General features: G+C 36.7%; 1 protein-coding gene across 2 annotated transcripts in view; it reads left to right on the forward strand.

The window, feature by feature from the left end:
- Window positions 1-19,951, forward strand: part of RELN (reelin) — a 528,348-nt gene that overhangs the window by 248,475 nt on the left and 259,922 nt on the right. For both annotated transcript variants that reach the window (XM_047096965.1, XM_047096964.1), the window contains exons 7-8: window positions 14,185-14,281; window positions 19,606-19,657. In XM_047096965.1, coding sequence (XP_046952921.1) covers window positions 14,185-14,281; window positions 19,606-19,657 — 149 coding nt within the window. The remainder of the gene's footprint in view (window positions 1-14,184; window positions 14,282-19,605; window positions 19,658-19,951) is intronic.

A 19,951-nucleotide genomic window follows, 5' to 3' on the forward strand; every position in this document is an offset into this window, starting at 1 on the left:
CAGTCCTTTCAGAAACTGTTTATGTTTACACAAGCATTGCAGTTATAAATTCTGGCCACAGACTGGGGTATCGGAGGAATAAAACTTTTCGTTGTTCTTTCATAACCCAACTTAATTTCTTTTTATTGTCCTCCTTCTCCCAGTGGCTAAAACTTAATTTCAGTCGCCTTTGGCTAGCCCTCTCCCATTTTTCTGATGTTGTGACTAAGTTTCAGAGGACTTATTGGTGCAAAAGCAGGGGTGGTCTGAGGATGTACCTCTGGTCTCCAAGTCATCTATTCCTGCAGGTACCCAGGGAGCCTTCCTGTCTCATCTAGTCTTTGGTGGCTGGTCCACACAGACAGTTTGCACTTGTCCCAGCCATTCCTTCAGGGCATGGCTCTGTTTTGAGCCCTGCATGAGGGTGTGGAGACTGCTCTGCTGCTCCTGGACCTGGGCTGTGGGCATGTCCTTGATGCTGTGCTCTGGTTTGCCATCATGCCGCTAGAGTCCTTCCACCTCCCTGCAATGCAGAGCAGAGAGTCCTTCTGCTCTTTCCTCCCCAAATATCTCTAGGGAAGCAGCCCTGTATTTCCTCTACTCTCTCAGTCACTTCTGAGTGCTTTGTTTGGATGAGAGCTGAGATGTAAAGTTACAAATGAAGAGAAAAACAAAACCCCTTCATTGGAATATAGTGGTAGCTCAGGCTTATCGAGAGTGAGGCTTCTGTACTTCCACTTTGCCCTGATGTTGGACCACATGCAAGTATACCTCTGAACCATGACAGTAGCTTCATCAGTTCAGATGTGCCATTGAACCCAAGGGGGTGAGAGCAACACCCATCTGTCAGCACTGCTGACAACTCTCCATTGTCATATCAAGTGTGTTCAAACGATTGTGTTACTAGGATAAAAGAGATAGTAGTATCTTACTCACATAGAGGCAACCCTCCAACCCCTAAAAACAAGGAGGCGGGAAGAAAACCCGCATATAACTAAAGTTAGAAGAAATTAAAGACCTATAAATATGCTTTATCTCATTAACATTTCATTTAAGCATCTACTACTTGTACATCATCTTTCATAGTTCCTTTTTATAAATTAAACTATTTTAGTATGATGTAAATACTGCCAGTATTTCATATGAATGGAGTACAGTCTTGATTTTTTTTTTTTTATTAAGAAGAATCATAGCTAATAGCCCTAGACTGGGAGCATTCCAGCTACCCATCAGCAGGAGAATGGATAAACAATGATATAGGGGCCCTTGGGTGGCTCAGTTGGTTAAGCCTCCAACTTCAGCTCAGGTCATAATCTCACGTTTCATGGGTTTGAGCCCCGCATTGGGCTCTGTGCTGATAGCTCAGAGCCTGGAGCCTGCTTCTGATTCTGTGTCTCCCTCTCTCTCTGCCCCTCCCCTGCTCGCGCTCTATCTCTCTCTCTCAAAAATAAATAAAATGTTAAAACAAACAGTGATATATCCATACAATGGAAATTCAGCAAAAAAAAAAAAAGGAATTAATTGTTCATAGTGGAAACAACATGGTTAAATCTCAAAAATATTATGTGGAAGGAAAGAAGCCAGACCCAAAATAGTTCTTACTATGTGGTTCCACTTCTATGAAATCTAGAATAGGCTAATTATCTAAAGTGCTAGAAATTAGATCAGTGATTGTTTCTGGGATAGGGGATTGACAGAAGGGTGGGAGGAGCTTTCTGGGGGTGACGAATATGTTATATGTATCTTGAGGGCCGTGGGTTACATAGATGTGTGCACTTGTCAAAACTTGAGGTCTGTATATTTCACTGTGTGTGAATTTACCTCAGTTAAAAAATTCAATAATAATAAAAGCAATGAGAAAAAATAAGAAACATGAGACATTACTGATTCATAGCTTGCAGTTATCAAGAGTTCAGAGAGAGAGTTAAAGGAACTAGAAAGTGAATGATTTGTGGAAAATGATTTAAGTTTCCTTAAGAAGTGTCTTTATCCTCCAAGCAATTACAAAGTCAAGCAGGAATCCTTGTTTTGCTTAACAGATTATCCTTTTAATGCTTGTTTTGTGAAGATCACAGAAGGCATTTGGAGCTGTAATATCACCGGGCTCTGATGTTCTAGTGGGAAACTCGGGGCTGTTAGAAAACATGATGATAAATTGCAACTCAACGACAACAGATGTTTCCCCTCCAGCACAATAACAATAGCAGAGATGTCCTTTTCAGCAGAGATCAGGGAAGAACAGGAGTCAGTCCTCAAAAGATACATCTCAGATGAGTAAGTCGTCATGCCAACAGGGATATGAGATATCAGGAAGAAAGACACAAACGAAGTTGTCTCAGATCCTTTGGTACGTGGAGACCTCTGTCCATTGGTTTATCATACAGAAAGCCCCTCAACTTAGAGCTAAGGATTGCTTGAATCAAGAAGAGACTAGAATATTTCCATTTTTATCTCTAAAAGATCATACTGAAGGACCAGGGAAGCAGAGATCACAAACTCTGCTGCATCTGGTATTCTCTTGAAAGTACTAATTTATAAAGGGGCGTCTGGATGGCTCATTTGGTTGGGTGTCTGACTCTTGATCTCGGCTCAGGTCATGATTTCATGGTTCATGAGATGGAGCCCCAAGTCGGGCTCTGTGCTGGCAGTGAGGATTCTCTCTCCCTCTCTCTCTGCCCCTACCCCTACTCATGCTTGCTTTTTCAAAATAAATAAATAAACATTAAAAGAAAAGAAAATACTAATTTATTGGAACAGTTATTCTGAAATAGAGCAAAAACATGGGTGATTTGGCCTATTAAAGTTTATTTTCTTTGAGAAAAATAATTATGTGAACAAGGAATGTAAAAAGACTGAGGTTTTAGGATGAGGGGTGTAAGTTATTTCAGCTGGAGCTCAGTGATTAAAACAGCCCGTAAGAGAAAAGAAGTCAAGCAAATAGTAAAACTACCTCACAGTTCATTGGTATCTTGATTGCCCATAAATAACAAAAGCAGAGAGGCCTCCATTTAGTAGCCAACTGTGAGAATCACAATGTAAGCGGTTTCCAGGAAATCGGAAAAAAAAGTTAGACTGATGAATGGTGTCACCAGGAAGGAAACTGGATAAAAGCACATCCACTTTGCTCAGTGTCCAGCAGGCCCACAAGCAGTAAGGCTGGAAGCCCGTGCTGGGTGAAGGGGAGAACTGACCACAGACACCAGGGGCTCTACAGCACTGCTGAAGGATTTCCAGGGGATGTTTTTGGTCATGATGATCACTTACAAGACACTTGACCTCATAAACTTACCCAATGTAACACAGAGCATAAACCTTACATTTCTTTTCAAGAGCCGGTGAGCAAGCGAGATCATGAATAGCTGAGAAAAGTCAGGCAAAATATATCTTTCTCTGATGACATACCTTTGCCAGAATCTCTAATATATCCATGCATTTGTGAGTTATGAAGTTATAATTTGATTTTTTTAGGGTTTAATGGTCCAATATTCTGTCCTTCTGTGCATCTTTCTCTACTTTTTCTCTCATTTCCTCCCTCTTGACTTCTCCACCTCTTCCCACTATCTCTCTTTCTTCTCTTTTGTTAATAAATTTTTTCTCTTATTACAAAACTCTCCTGTAACCCTCTTCTCCTGCCTCCTCCCCCCAACTCCTTCCTCTCCTTTTCTTACCATGATGTCATTGCTCTGGGGAAAAGCTTCATCTACAATAGAAAGGTTAACCAGGAGGTGTCCTACCAATAAAATAAGGTGTGAATCTTGAGGCTTATTATTTCCTTCTTTAATCTCTGCTTTAGATGACAGAAGTAAGAGCTCACTCAATGGAATTAAATGTCAAGTACATTTGAAACAAGGGAGAAAATATTTCCTCAAGCAGCATGTAGTGGAATTCACCATAGTAGGAGGTCAGAATATTTCGTGCAGTAGTAGGATATTAGAAGGGTTATTTTTAACCCAAATAATATTTGTCATTGTACCTGTTAACAAAGGAGAGATCAAAATTCAAAACTCCCTAGAGAAGTAAAAAGAGTTCTTTTACCTTCCTCAGTGAGAAGTAATGAGGATGAGCCATAAATGGGGTTTGTCATTTTCACATTTAGAGTATGTGTTAGCTTCTTAGAAAAAAAGGCATGACGTTGTTGAAGGTGATATTATTCTCAGTCTTATAGAGTGAAGTTTCTTGCTGTTTTTCTAAAAATATTCTACATTTGCAAAGAGAATAGGATTTTTTAAAGCTTAATCTTTTCACAAGAAAGTAGTTATGCGATCTTCATTATAAAACATTGTCTCTCTCTTTTTAATGTTTATTTGTTGAGAGAGAGAGAGAGAGAGCAGGGGAGGGACAGAGAGAGGGAGAGAGAGAAAATCCCAAGCAGGCTCCATGCTCAGCACAGAGCCCAATGTGGGGCTCAGTCCCATGATCATGATATCACGACCTGAGCTGAAATCAGGAGTCGGATGCTTAACCGACTGAACCACTCAGGCACCCCAGAGTCTCTTTATTATAAAATATGGTCAAAAGTTGAATGTTCTGGTTGTTGAGGTTTGAGTGGAAAGTACACGGACCTCTGGTGTCTCCAGAAGAAGTCAGCTGACTGTCCAGCTACCAAAGGGCCCCAGAGGCCCATTTACTTTGGTGGATTCGCCAGTCCCTGATCCGGCCTTGCCTTGCAAATTCACACATCAGATTTTGTCAGACATGCAGTGTGAGTGGTTCCTGGGGGAAGAGTCAGGTTATCCTTGGGTCAGGAAATTACAAGAGTTTTCTTTTCTTTTTCCATTTTAAAGTACTTTTTATAGTCAGTACAAATATTAAAATTATTATAATATCTCCATTCATTATCTCCATTCAGAAACGCAGGTAAATATACAATTCTGGTTTATAGAATGCCAGATTGCTTCTTTGAGGCTGAGAGCCAGACACTGACTTTTTCAGGGACAGTAAATTATGGAGAGATAATCTGATGTCCTCAGTCTTGCGGACAAACGACATGTATCTCAAATGAGAATTTGATGATAACTGATTGTCATTGAGTTTCCAGGTGATTACCTTGTTTCAGCAGAATGCGTTGACGAAAGGCTGAGTGATTTCACTCTGATATAAAAAGAAAAATGAGCCATGTAATTAGACTACTCTTGAGAAAATAATATTTCAATTATTTATTTATTGTTATGAGGATGATGTCACCACCAGCCATTCATAAATCTCCTGTTGTGCGAAGGAACCCAATTTTCTCATTAATCCTCCTCCTCTTTCCTGTGTCCTATAAGTCCTGTGTGAGTCACTGCATGGCTGAAGGGCCATTTCAGCCTCCTCTGTGCCTCCTGAATAGGTGCTTGGCATGTTTTCCAGCCTAATAATTTCTCAGTCAGGATTGAAAACATAATTATACCTTCAGAAGTTTACCCTCTACAGCGTAAATGCACCTCACATATAATTCTTTATCCCAGACAAAAACAGCCACCTAAGTAATAAAAAACAAAAATAGAGAATTGATACCAAAATAGCAAGTTTCAAATTGCCAAAGAGCTTGTTATAGTGAAAAACAGAACCGTGGTTCAAAGCATTTCTTTTATGTTTATGGTTTGGTCCTTGGTGTGTTGGTCAACAAGTACCTGCCTTTATATTTACTGCTTCTTTTATGTTTTGGTTAGTGAAAAAACAAATGTGATAGTGTGTGTGTGTGTGTGTGTGTGTGTGTGTGTGTGTGTGTGTGTGTAGTAATGAATTATCTAAGGTTGTACATAAGCAAAAGAAGATTGTATTTGATATGTACCTCAGTCCAGCGAATTCATTCTTGACATTTCCTATGAAGTCCATGACATTTTTCTTATTCTTGTACATTTTCATTAGCAAAACAAAATCCTTTTATTAAATAAAAAAAGACCTTTTAGGAAAAAGTTATCATAGCTTTTCAAAATAAATTCTGGCAGTAAAAAGAATGGCAAACATTTTATTCGAGGCACATTGTTTTTTTATAGAATTAGAGTTCTTTCCTCTTACTGACTGAATTAGAGGGGCAGGGGAAGAATGTTGGACAAGGAGTCAGGGAACCTGAATTCTAGTACTGTTCTGTCATTTGTAAAATGAGGGGTGATGAGACTCAGTGATATTTCAGATGCCCTCTAACTCGAACGTGCAATGATCTGTAAACTCTAGTAATAGATAAGCTTCATGTGGAGCCTAAGCATGTGATAAATGGGCTCAGAGAGGGCTTAATAAATTCAGGCTTTGCATGGTCTTTGGGGATAGCAAGCATTTCCCTTAAAATGCCTTTTAATCATACTGTTCATGGTGGAATATATTTCGAGGTATGTGGTTCAGATCATGTGCCACAGTATTTATCAGACTCTTATGTTCTGTTTTTCATATTGGGAAAAAAGAAAATAAAAGGGGTAGTTTTCTTAGATTAAAGAAATATTCAGTATTACTTTAACTGTTAGGCAGAGAGGCAATTCATTTCTAATCCTTAGCCTGGGAGGTCACATTCCTTTTTAAATTGAAAAACAAGTCTGTTTAACTGGGATTATTTAAAACTTCCTTCTTCCCACCAATCGCTGAAGAATATGCTACCTAACTTTACAAAGCCCATCATTTCCCTCAGAAAATTCGATTGATAGGTCACAGTTTAAATGTTAGGCACAAACAGTACCTTTTAAAAAAATTTATTGAAGTATAACTGACATACAATATTATGTTGGTTTCGGGTGTACAACATAGGGATTCAGCAATTCTATATATTACTCAATGCTCACCATGATAAGTGTAGTTATCATCTGTCCCCATACAACGTTATAACAATATTGTTGACTATCTGTCCTATGCTCTAATTTTCATTTCCGTGACTTATTTATTTTATAATTAACTTTTTTTTTGCTTTGAGTCTGAAAAAAATTGCACTGCTCATCATCCAGCAAATTGAACCTCATTCAAGTTCTTAAGAACTTGTAGAACTTTTCTGTAAGGAAAGAGTGGGATTGCAGACTACTAATATTCTTCACAGAGAGCACACGTAGGGGCTAAGTACCTAATTCTGCTCAACCAAGTTAAGTTGTTAGACACAGAGGCATTCTGAGAAAGAGAGATTTAAATCATGGGGTGATTCAGAAATTATTTCTCTTGGAATTTGGATGTTTGTTTACATCTGTAGGTTTTCAAAACTCACCTTCTCTCTCTGACATGGATCGCTTTTTCTTCTGGGAAGCCATGAGCACTAGTTGCCCTTGGTACTAGCTAGTCTCCATCAGGATCATTATTTCATGATGAAATTACGGTTTATCTTTTCCTTTCTGATAATGGCATTCATATGCAAAGTGTTACAATGCTCAACTTTATAGAAAAAATATAAGGAAGGTCATGTTATAGATTCGCTCTTAGGAAAGTCACCTTGATGGACAACACAGATGATTAGGAACAGAATTGAACCCACTGCCAATAATCATGGAAACGGAAGAGGAGACAGGCTCAGATTGCTACACTGAAAGGTCATGATGATGATTAGAGAAACCAGACTAAAGGCAATATGATTGATTGTTCCCTAGGGATCCATTCTTGGACCTCTTCTCTTCTCACGTTGTAATATCTTCCCCTCTCTCCTGACTCCCAGTAACATGCACTCCTGATTGCAGCCATATCTTAAAGTGTCGTGTCAGTGACAATCTTCTTTCTCTGAAGTTCAAATACACACAACCATCGTCAACTGGTCATCTCTAGTTATGGGCAGAACCTGAGAGCAGTCAGAAGAGAATAATGAGAGTTTGAATACCATTTCTATAATTTATAAGGTGTATAGCCTTGGACAATCATTTAATATTTCTAAATCTCAATTTTAACATTCTCTAAACAGGGATTAAAAATGGAGGGAAGAGGTTTTATGTGAATTTATTGAGGCATTGTTTGTAGAGTTGCTTGTACCTGTCACTCTGTAAATGGTGCATGAGGCCTTCCATGAACTATTCCCACTTTCGAGCTCTATCCTCTACCACCCTTCCATAGGTACCAGTATGATTCCAGTCATACTAATGCACTGAAGTGGCAATTCTACTTCTGTGTCATTATCTTTTCCTTTTTTCATTATCATTTCTTTTCTGTGCTCCTTGTGCCCTATCACACCCTCACCTTTCTTCCTTGCTTGAATAACTCCTATTTCTCATTCAGGACCAGTTCTGGGGCCACCTCCCTTGGAAACTTCTTACTTCCTCAGTCTGGATCAGGTACCATCACAAGCAGTGCATACTCCTGTTACAAGGAGTGAGGAGCTCTGGAAAATGTTATGGGTGATGGAATTAGCAAGACCTGGGGCCAGATTGCAACTCTGTCACCTTCACAGCTGTGTGGATTGAGCAAATGTTTAGCTTCTCTGAAGCTCAGTTTTCTGATTAGTAAAATGAGGATGCTGATCACTATCTTACAGAGATGTTGAGAGACTTAAATGGGCTTTAGGATATCTGGCACATATAAGAAGGCACTAAATGGCTATCATTGCATTGGCACCCTATATCGTAATTGTGTGCTTGTTTCTCTGCTTCTTTTGTAGTGTAAACTCCTGAAAGAAAATGACATTGTTTTATTGGTCTTTGTACCATTAAATCTTGCCACAGTGCCTGTAGGTCCTTAACACAAGTTTGTTAATTACAAGAATGAATTAATGAATGATGAATGAATAAATAACACCATTGGCAGCTAAGAGTATGTTGGATTTGACCACCCAGAGGGATGGGCATTCATGATAAATTATAATAATTTCTCAGACTGTGAGAAATTCAAGCAAAGGGTATTTAAAAGACCTTGGCAGAAAGTTGATGGATTTGTTCCATCAATCCTTATCGAAGCCATTGTTCTTCCAAATAGCAGCAACCCAGTGAGTAATTCTAAATACATGATAATTCTAAACCTTTAAGTTCAACAGGGTACCAACACCTTTATAAATTTTATTTCAAGTTTCTGGATCTATAGCACAATGAAGAAGAAAAAGGTCTGGAAGGGTTGCTGAGCCAAATGAGGAGAAGGGCTGTTATCTGTTTGCTTTTTTGTGTTTACTGTTTTTTTTTAATTCCTGTTATTTTACACAATAAAAGCAGTTCTGCAAACACATCAAACATCTGTTGTCTAGTCACTGGTTCCTGATGCCAGGCTGTAGGCCATCTATGTTGGAATCATCTTTAAACAATATACAAGTATCTAGGCTACAACCTGAATCCCATTTAATAAGAGCTATGGGGAAGCTATTATTTTTCTGTTATACAGATTTGATTTGGAGACTGCTGATCAATATTTATAGATAGAATGATTGCTATGAGAATTCAGACATCAAGCCTCAGACTTCATATCAACATTGATACTTTTATCATTAACTTATCTTGTATTTTTATTTTATTAAACAAATTTTTTTAAGTTTATTAATTTATTTTTAAAAGAGAGACAGTGAGAGCAAGCAGGGGATAGGACAGAGAGGGAGAGAGAAAATCCCAAACAGGCTCTGCACCATCAGCACAGAGCCCGATTCAGGGCTCAAACTCATCAACCGCAAGATCATGACCTGAGCCAAAACCAAGAGTCGGATGCTCAACTGACTGAGCCACTCAGGGCCCCTATATTATAGTTTTAAAGTTGAATGGTGCCTGGGTGGCTCAGTTGGTTAAACGTCTGGTTTCAGTTCAGGTCATGGTCTCATGGTTCGTGAGTTTCAGCCCTGCATCAGGCTCTGTGCTGACAGCGCAGAGCTGGGAGCCTGCTTCAGATTCTGTGTCTCCCTGTCTCTCTGCCTCTTCCCCACTCATGCTCTGTCTCTCTCTGTCTCTCAAATATAAATAAATATTTTAAAAAAACCTTAAAAAATAAAATTGAAGTATAGTTGACATATTTTATTAGTTTCAGGTGTACCTGAAACATTAGTTTCGGGTATTCAACATTTATGTATATTACAAAATGCGTCACGGTGATAACTGTAGTTATCATCTGTCACCATATAAAGATATTACAGTATTATTGACTGTATTCCCTATGCTGTTTGTTTTAGCCCCGTGACTTAGTTATTTTCTAACTAGGAGTTTGTACCTTTTAATTCCCTCCCCCACCCCATACCAACCTCCAGCTCTCTCTATTAATCTCTGTTTGTTTATTTGTTTCTATGTTTCTTTAGATTATACATATAAGTGAAATTATATGGTATTTGTTTTTCTCTGACTTATTTCCCTTACCATAATACCCTCTAGGTCCATCTGTGTTGTTGCAAATGGCAAGATTTCATTCTTTTTTATGGCTGAGTGATATTCTTCTCTCTCCTCTCCTCTCCTCTCCTCTCCTCTCCTCTCCTCTCCTCTCCTCTCCTCTCCTCTCCTCTCCTCTCCGTGTGTGTGTGTGTGTGTGTGTGTGTGTGTGTGTGTGTGTGTATCACGTCTTCCTTATCCATTTATCTGTTGATGGGCAGTTAGGTTGCTCGTATATCTTTGCTATTGTAAATAATGCTGCAGTAAACATAGTGGTGCATTTATCTTTTTGAATTACTTTTTTTTCCTTTGGGCAAACATCCAGAGGTAGAATTACTGGCTCATGTGATACTCCTTTTTTAAATTTTTTGAGGAAACTCTATACTGTTTACCAGACTAATTTATATTTGCACCAACCAGTGCACAATGATTCTCTTTTCTCCACATCCTCACAAATGATTGTTATCTCTTGTCTTTTTGATTACCCATTCTGACAGGTGTGAGGGTAATATCTCTTTATGGTTTTGATTTGTAGTTGCCTGATGATTAGTGATGTTGAGAATATTTTCATATGTCTGTGGCCCTTTGATGTCTTCATTGGAAAACATGTCTATTTATATGCTCTGCCCATTTTTTAATTGGATTATTTAGATTTGGAGCATTGAGTTACATGAATTGTGTATATATTTTGTATAGTAACTCCTTATCAGATATATCATTTGCAAATTTCTTCCATTCAGTAGGGTGCCTTTTATTTTGTTGGTGGTTTCCTTTCCTGTACGAAAGCTTTTTAGCTTGATATAGTCCCAATAGTTTTGTTTTGTTTTGTTTTGTTTTTGTTGTTGTTTGTTTGTTTGTTTGTTTGGTTCGTTTTTTTGCCCTTGTCTGAGCAGACAGATCCAAAAAAATACTGCCACGACCCATGTCCAAGAGTTCACTGCCTATGTTTTCTTTTAGGACTTTTATTACTTCAGGTCTCATATTTAGGTCTTTAATCAGTTTTAAGTTTATTTTTGTATATGATGTGAGAAAGTGGTCCAGTTTCATTCTTTTACATATAGTTGTTCAGTTTTCCCAATGCATTTGTTAAAGAGGCTGTCTTTTTCCCATTGCGTATTCTTGCCCCCGTTGTCATAGATTAATTGACCATATAAGGATGAATTTATGTCTGGGCTTTCTATTCTATTCTGTTGATCTGTGTACTGTTTCTGTGCTAGTACTGTCCTGTTTTGATTACTACAATTTTGTCGTATATCTTGAAATTTGGGATTGTGATACTTTCATCTTTGTTCCTCTTCTTCAACATTGCTTTGCCTATTCGGTGGTCTTTGTGATTCCATATATATTTTGGGATTATTTTTTCTAGTTCTGTGAAAAATGCTATTGGTATTTTGATAGGGATTGAGTTGAATCTATAGATTGCTTTGAGTAGTTATGTACATTTTAACAATACTTATTTTTCCAATTCATGAGCACAGTATATCTTTCCACTTATGATGTCATCTTCAGTTGCTTTCATAAATGTTTTATAGTTTTCAGAGTACAATTCTTTTACCTCCTTGGTTAAATTTATTCCTAGGTATTTTATTCTTTTTTGATGCAATTGTAAGTGGGATTGTTTTCTTAATTCTCTTTCTGCTAGTTTGTTATTAGTATATAGAAATGGATTGGGTTTCTTTATATTAATTTTATATCCTACAACTTTACTGAATTAATTTATTGGTAATAATAGTTTTCTGGTGGAGTCTTTAGGGTTTTCTATCCATAGTATCATGTTATCTGCAAATGGTGACATGTTACTTCTTCCTTACCAATTTGTGTGCCTTTTTTATTTTTCTTGTCTGATTACTGTGGGTAGGATTCCCAGCACTGTGTTGAATAAAAGTGGCAAGAGTGGGCATCCTTGTCTTGTTTTTGATCTTAGAGGAACTTCTTCCTTCTTTTCACCAACAGTGAAACTTTTAGTTTAGAGTTCACTGGAGGAAAAGGGCAGATAGCCATTGTGAGAGTTGAACATTTAAAAAATTTTTCTCTGTCAAAGTTGATGTTTCTCTCAAGCCATTTCACAATGAGTTGGAAGCCAAATAATCCTCATCTATCACTGAGTAAGACCCCCACTATAATTTTTGTGCTACTTGTCTGTACTCTTATCACAATCACACTCCTTGAAAAGATCAATGTACAGTTTAAAAATAGAGAAACAGTAGTAAGAAGTTCATGTAATAGGTTCTCTGGGGAAAAAAACCTAATATGCCAGTTCTGGATGAAAGTGGTGGAAATCTGTAGTAGTAGTAGTAGAGATGATGATGATGATGATGATGATGATGATGATGATGATAATGGCTGACAGTTACACTACCACATCATGCTAGCTATGTGCCAGGTGCTATTCTAAGACCTCAAGCCTTAACAATAGTTTTGTTTATGAAGTTGTCTTATATTTCTTTATTCCTTCAACAGATATTTGTGGAATACAACATGTCACACATAAAACAGGGAACCAGAGATATGTTTGTCACCTTTCTGAAGCTACTATTATGTTTCTTCTAAAGTCAAAGATTTTTTTCCAGAATTTTGCTTCACAGTAATCAAGAGAAGATTCAAAGCTCCTACTAAGATTTGTGATGCTATGAGATACTAACATTTTAAACTTCATATCAGAAATTGTTTTCTGTTTATTCTAAAAAAAAATCAAAGTTTCTTGACTTTATTGATCTGCTTATAAACAGCTCAATGGAAGAGAAGAATACCAATTACTTAATCCAGGCAATTCACATGTAGGAAATACATTTATTTGCCAAGTTTTTATTTATTTACCATGCTTCTGCCCCTTGGCTTTATGGGATACCTGGTATCTTTTCACACTTTTGTCTTCTTCCTACTTGAATGGGAGTTCCTACTCCCTCTTTTTCTGAAATTAGCAAGTAGTTGAAAGGGCGGAATACAGTGATCTCAAGAACAAAGGGCATGCTGCCCTTTCCATGTTTGGCACCTAGAAAGTGAAAGTCTGAAAATGTCCTTTCTGCATGAAATACAGCTGTCAGGTGCTTTGAGGTTCAGACAGAGGAAACATAGATTATCCTTCCTACATGTTAGATATGTAATGATTGTATGTTGAAATGTCATGACGCAGGGCATTGTGTTACTATAAATATGCAAAGTCAAATCCAGAATATCCATACCTTCAATTTCTCCTAAAAACATGAATAACTTTATTTTTGAGCTTTTGTCCTAAGATTTTACTAACCACTTCATTTTACAGTAATAAAAAAGCAACTAATTAAGTTATTTGCAAGATGAATATATTAATTCAGTATCCAAAATTTGCTTGATTTAGAATTTGCATCTATTTTGGATTAATATACAGGTTAAATATAATCTGATTTCATTATTTTTAGCATGGTATATTTTATAGACATTTTACAGATTTATTTGAGGACAGTAATTTTAAACATTCACACAGCAACTCAAAAAAGATGAAAATTTGTGAAACATCTTTTATTTTCAGAGATACAAGTTTTAGTTCATTCTAAGTGTATATTACTTTGCTTGTCTTTAATATTTGCAAACATTATTGTACTGGATATGGTATATATTATATATAATTATTGGTTATAATACCATCTGCCATTATTAAGTGCCTACTAGGAGATTGGGTCTGTCCTCTGTGTCTCATGCACTCTCTTGTTTAATCCTCATGATGACTATGTAAGATTTAGGTTAGTGTTGTTATTCTCATTTTATAGGTTACAAAACCGAAACTTTGGGAGATTAAGTAACTTGCCCACTACTGCGAGTGACTATATAAGAACTGGGACTTAAGTTCAAGTCTTTCTGGTTTCACATTTCGTGAGCATATCATGCTACCAAAAAACTATAACCTTCCTGAAAATGTTGATTTGAACCAAATAACAATAACTTACCTCTTTCCTTACCTGAGCGATAAACCACTTTGTGCTACTTAATTCTCAGACTGTGGGTGCATTCTCTGTTCTCACAGGGTTGAATGTAACAACTGTGAGATTGGAGAACAGTGTGGTGCAATTATGCATGGCAATGCTGTCACCTTCTGTGAGCCATATGGTCCAAGAGAATTGGTAAGTACATGCTATTTATGTACATTATTCCAAATACACTGTCTTAATGGAGTTTTTGCCAACAAAATATTCTTTTATGCTCATATAAGTCATATGAAAATTTGCAGTATTATTTATATTATAAACCCTATTACAAATATCTCAAAATTGGGAGCAGTGATTTTAGTTTATTTTCAAATGTAAAAATAATTCGGGAATAAAATTGACAACGTCAATGGATCTCATTATACATGGTGCGTCATTATGATTAGATGGCTTTTTAAAAACATGGGTATGACGTGTGACATATATGACACATATATCTATATCACACTTAAATAATTTATGACTTTATAAGTTCTTATATAAAGCTTTACTTTTAAATGTCTTACAGTCTCTTTGCAAGCCAAAAATGTTAGATGAGCAGTTTTATCACATTATTGTAAAAGGTTGTGTCCTAACCACAAAGGAAACTTCACTGATTTTTTTTTTAAAGTGGGAGTGCACTGAATAAACCAGTTTTTAACAGATTTGGGTTTGTGTCAAATTGTTCAGGAGTGGGCTACTTTCCTTTCATTTAGACTGATTAGACTTTGCTTACCAAAGAGAAGTTCTTGGATCATACATAAAATGAAACATGAGCATTTAAAATTAAAAGCCACAAAATCACTAGCCATCAGCATGTGGCTAATGAGCCTTTTGTTGTTACTTGGTTCTGGCAGAAAGACTACATTTCACATTCTTGAAAAAGGATATAAAAGCAATTGTTACGTTTTACTCCTGGCTCAATTTCTTAACAAGAAATGTTCTACTCACAACATCTCTTATGCTTTGCTTTTCTGGTTTTCAGCTTGAGCTTCCAAACTTCTTTTTTCTCCCACATCTTCCTTATCATGGGGCTTTTAGGTAACAGGTTGTGTTTTTCACCCCTACATCACACATTTTGTTTGAAATTCATTAACTTTAAAAGTGGTCCAAAGACTGGCTTCCACAACACAAAGGGGAGGAGAAACTAGCTAAGCAATTAAAAGAAGATTTAGTTATCAAAGTGAAAGTCCATTAATTTTTATAACATGGTTCTTATTTTATGCTGCTTGAATATCCCTTTCATGGCAATGGATACATTTAATTTATTAAAGATACGAGCTGCAGAACATTGATAAATTGAAGAGTTTTTAGCTGAAATTAGAACACAAACAGAATTAATTGGATGCAAATTAAAATAATAGGTGCTCATAATTCAAGTCTCACAAGGTGTTATAATATTCCTGCAGACAAATGTGACTCTGGTAGTGAAGTTCTTCTTGAAAAAATCGATTTGCCAGTGCACTTTAAATAATGTACCATGACTGAATTAATTATCTATAAACCTTAAAACAAAATAAAATTTTACTGTAGTTAATTGAGCTTAGGATAATGCCTTTTTTAGAATGTTCTCCCATTCAGTAATATTTCTAGAAATGCTTGAAAAATTCTTTTTTTTTGTTCTACTGATTAATAAGAAAGAAGTATCTCTCAGAATATGATGCCAAAATTCATATTTCAGTAGCATAAAAACTGAAGTATCTAGTTTATTTGATCCATGTGTATTTTAATCCTGATTATTTCACTCAATTTATTTAGCATTAGAGTTTATATACCCAATGGGCTAGTTTTGAATTGTATTATATAATTAGCGTGAAATTAGCCTTCCAACTAAAAAAGAAAACATTCAAAATAATCACATTCATCCAAGGAAGAAAAAAAAAACACATGCAGATTTATATTCCCATCTAAGTATGAGGGATTGTGTTACGGACTTCATGGGAATAGAATAAAGATACATTAACAAAAATAGGGATGACACTCAGATTTTCCACCCTAGCAACTTCTAATTCTCAATAATTTTTATGCTGCATTTGTGTCCTGGGACCAAAAATAGAGATTATACCCAAGTTGTGTTTACAGATGACAGATCAACTGAATGAAAAGGGAGAAATTCGGTTGTCAGTTTACATGGTATTATGTTTTCTAAAATTCAGATATTTGCTTGGTACCTCAAGATGGAATACAGTCCAAATTGTTGTGTATGAGAACTGATGAAAGGTATTAGCCCCCCAAACATCACTTTTTAACAAATATGCCTTCTTATTTTTCATAAATGTAATTCTTGAATTTGTGAAGCAGAGAACCACAGGCAAAGAACCTTAGTAGGCTAATGCTCTTATCTTTTATACTGCCAGCAAGAGCATCTCCATTTTGTGAAGTTAGTCACGTGGTCATTTTATTTTAATAAAAGCCAAAGTCAGTGAAAGGTGCCATCTGTGGTTGCATGGGCATACCGTTCAGTTATGTCTCCACTGCTGCTGTGTGGCCGCCCTCACGTGTTTTATTTAGCTCACTGAGGTCTCCATGTTTCAGGTGGTGACATGTAACTTTACTCATTTTGCTGGTCTGACGTGAAGGTAATGAGGAATTCACTCATCCTCTCCTTTAAGAGAAAATGTGCTCTCTCAGAGCATGAAACAAGTTGGTTATGCGACCCTCAGTGCTTTTAAAGAAATTACTTATTGAATTATTCTCAGTTATTTGCAAATGCATTTTATTTTAAAAAACATTTTTTTGACATTTATTTATTATTGAGAGACAGAGAGAGATACAGCACAAGCAAGGGAGGGGCAGAGAGAAGGTGGGGAGACACAGAATCAGAAGCAGGCTTCAGGCTCTGAGCTGTCAGCACAGAGCCCGATGTGGGGCTTGAACTCACAAACTGCGAGATCATGACCTGAGCCTAAGACGCTTAACTGACTGAACCACCCAGGCGCCCCTGCAAATGCATTTTTGTTACAAGGAAGAGTTTGAGCTAAAACAGGATCAAACCCCCCAAAATTTGCAGGGATGATGTGCAGAATCCACAGCCTCAGCCTGTGGTGAATTCAGATTCATTTAGTGATTGTAGTAATTTTCTATGGTTTGGGGTCTAATTGATAAGTCAAGACCATTGAAATTTGGTAGGAGAAAAGTTCTGTCAGACATTCAGAGTTGCTGTACTATTTATCAAAAGCCATTTAAGAGACCCTTTCATTTTCAGAAGGTCCTATGTAAACACTTTATGACTTTGCAAACTAAAATTACATGTGTGAACTCCAGGATAATAAATAATTTATTAATACATAAATTTATTAATACCTAAAGTATAGGTGAACAGATTTTTATAGGCAATGCTTTTTGTTATTTTTTCTCTTCATCTTTCCTATTCCTTCTTGTAGCTGACAGTTTTACTAATGGGCTAAAAAATGGGTAAAGGTAAAGCAGTGAGAGTTAACTATTCTACCAGTCCTTAGCTTCCCTGGTGAAGAAATGTAGAATCAATGACTAATCTAAGTCCAGGGTCACTCTCAGTTAGCACGTGTAATTTGAAATTTGGCAACATTCCAGGCAACTTACTGCGTGCTAGCAGTGGTCACGTCTGTGGAACTTCATCATGCAGGTGACACAGCCTCATTTATTACACCCAGCAGGATAAGTATCTAAGACTCTCTAGTATACCTAATACACCAGCCTTGGCAATAACCATGGTGCTTTTAGCTTATCTGATACCATTGTTTAAAAGAACTTCTATTCAGGAGTGTTTCATGATTCACCTGGGAATCTACTGAGTTATATAAAATCAGAGGTGGAATGAACATTCACTCAATTTATGTGAAAACTTTACAGATTTTCATGTGCCTCTTTGGACTGTAAGATCGAATTTTCCAAGTGAAAAAACCATGAGGACAAATAGTTGAACTCACTCTAAAAATTGTGGAAAAAAAAAACCAAAACAACACAGATTCCTTTAAAGGAATCTTGAAAAGGAGCTAATATCATAGTTATTTAAAGAAAACTCTGTTGATCCATTTTTCTCTAATGACTCTGGTGAGGGGAAGAGAGGGGAAACAGGGCTGTAGACATGAAGGGCCAGTTTTCTTGTTGCAGATAATCTGTGATAATGAGGGATTTAAATTATATGGAGAGAATTTCCTCTGACACCCTGACACCAATGATTTTTGCTATGGTTAAAATCAATTAGGAGCTGATATCTATAGTGATATTTAACAACTTATAAAATGTGTCTCTTGCCCTCCCCTCTTCTACCTTTCCTGCTTCTTCATGAATTTTAAAGTCACTTATTTAAAGCGTACATTCAGCCATCTTTCCAAATTGTGCTGTAGAAATGGAAAGCATCCATCTGATCTTTTGATACATCTCAGCTGAATTCTGACTAAACAGGAGGCTTGCTCTTTTTTCCACCAGTTCCCCCCAGAGATTCATGACCTGGGTATCTCCTGATCCTTCCACAGTTGTGGACTCCATCTTGTGGGCACTGATAAAGTGCAGGGATAAATCTCAGGATGATATTATGACATAGAAAAAGTGGAAGTAAGACAGCCGACTGCTTTTGCCATGGTGGAAACACAGTTGTCCACTTTGTAATTTCTAGATGCTTTACAGGGTCAGGAACCCAACAAGAGAGTCTTTGAAAATGAGAACCCTAATTGTCATCTCATTTGAGCTGGTATGGGTCAAAGTCGCTGCTCCACAGAATACATTTAAAAATTTTTTAAATTTAAATTTATTAAAAATTAAATAAGGTACCATTCTTCTTTCAGCAGGGGGAAAGTTGTTTAAGCATGCTTCTTCGGGAAACTAATAGGAAGTAATAGAAATGTATTGGAAGGATATTTCTAAGCTTATAATTTGATTACTTTTTTTGGAAAGGTAATGATTTTATTGACAAATATTCCACTTATAGTATTCTACAGTTCATTTATTTAAAGTATGCAGTTCAAATTTAGTCACAAAATCATGCAGTCATTATCACATCTGTAGAACATTTTTACCATCCCCTAACAAAATCTTATACCCGTTATTAGCTGATGTATTTCTATCTACTTTTCCCAACATAATCTTTTTCTTCTCATTTGCTCTTAACTGACTTCCTGGTTTTTTTTGAGAGCCTTTTTGTGGCATTTGCTTTGGGCTTTAGATCTTTTGGTGTAGGATGGAGGGGAAGTTGAGGGGGGAGGGGAGGGGCTGTGTTAATAAGTATCCTCACAAGATTACCTGGCAGATCACACTAAAAATGGTTTTCAACAGGACCCTGAGAAAACATGTACCATGAGTGCCTGAGTCAGGATCTTACCGTTGTTCCCCATAGAGAACCATGAAGTGTATTCACATTCAGACTTACTAATGAAAATAAGCCAACCACTGAATAAATACACTCTCTTTCCTCTTTTCACTCTCCTTTCTTCCTGACAGCTTTTTCTCTTTATCCTCCTGTCTTTCTGTCTTGTCTTATTTTGGTATATTCCTTTTTCTAGATTACCACAAGCCTTAATACCACAACAGCCTCTGTCCTCCAGTTTTCCATTGGTAAGTGTTTTTAGCAATTATAGCAATTTAACCTGGAAGTGTTTGTTTTAATCATAGTGTACCATCAGGAGTATAGTGCCAAATGCTTTTAGATTTAGAGAAGAGTCTGTCTTAACGTTGCTGTAAATAATTTAACACATTTTTAAAATGAAATTGAAAATTGTAAATGCTGCATTCTGTTCTCATTTCTCTCCAGCAGGGAGCAGTATTTAAGAATGATACAGATAATCCAACCCGTTTTAAAGTGATTTACATATGGATTTTGAATGTTTGTGATTATACTGTTACAGCAGT

This window comes from Lynx rufus, unplaced genomic scaffold, assembly GCF_022079265.1.
Source record: "Lynx rufus isolate CCGP_SWC_20201006 ecotype Redwood Valley unplaced genomic scaffold, mLynRuf1.p SCAF_4, whole genome shotgun sequence".
Lineage (NCBI taxonomy): Eukaryota > Metazoa > Chordata > Mammalia > Carnivora > Felidae > Lynx > Lynx rufus.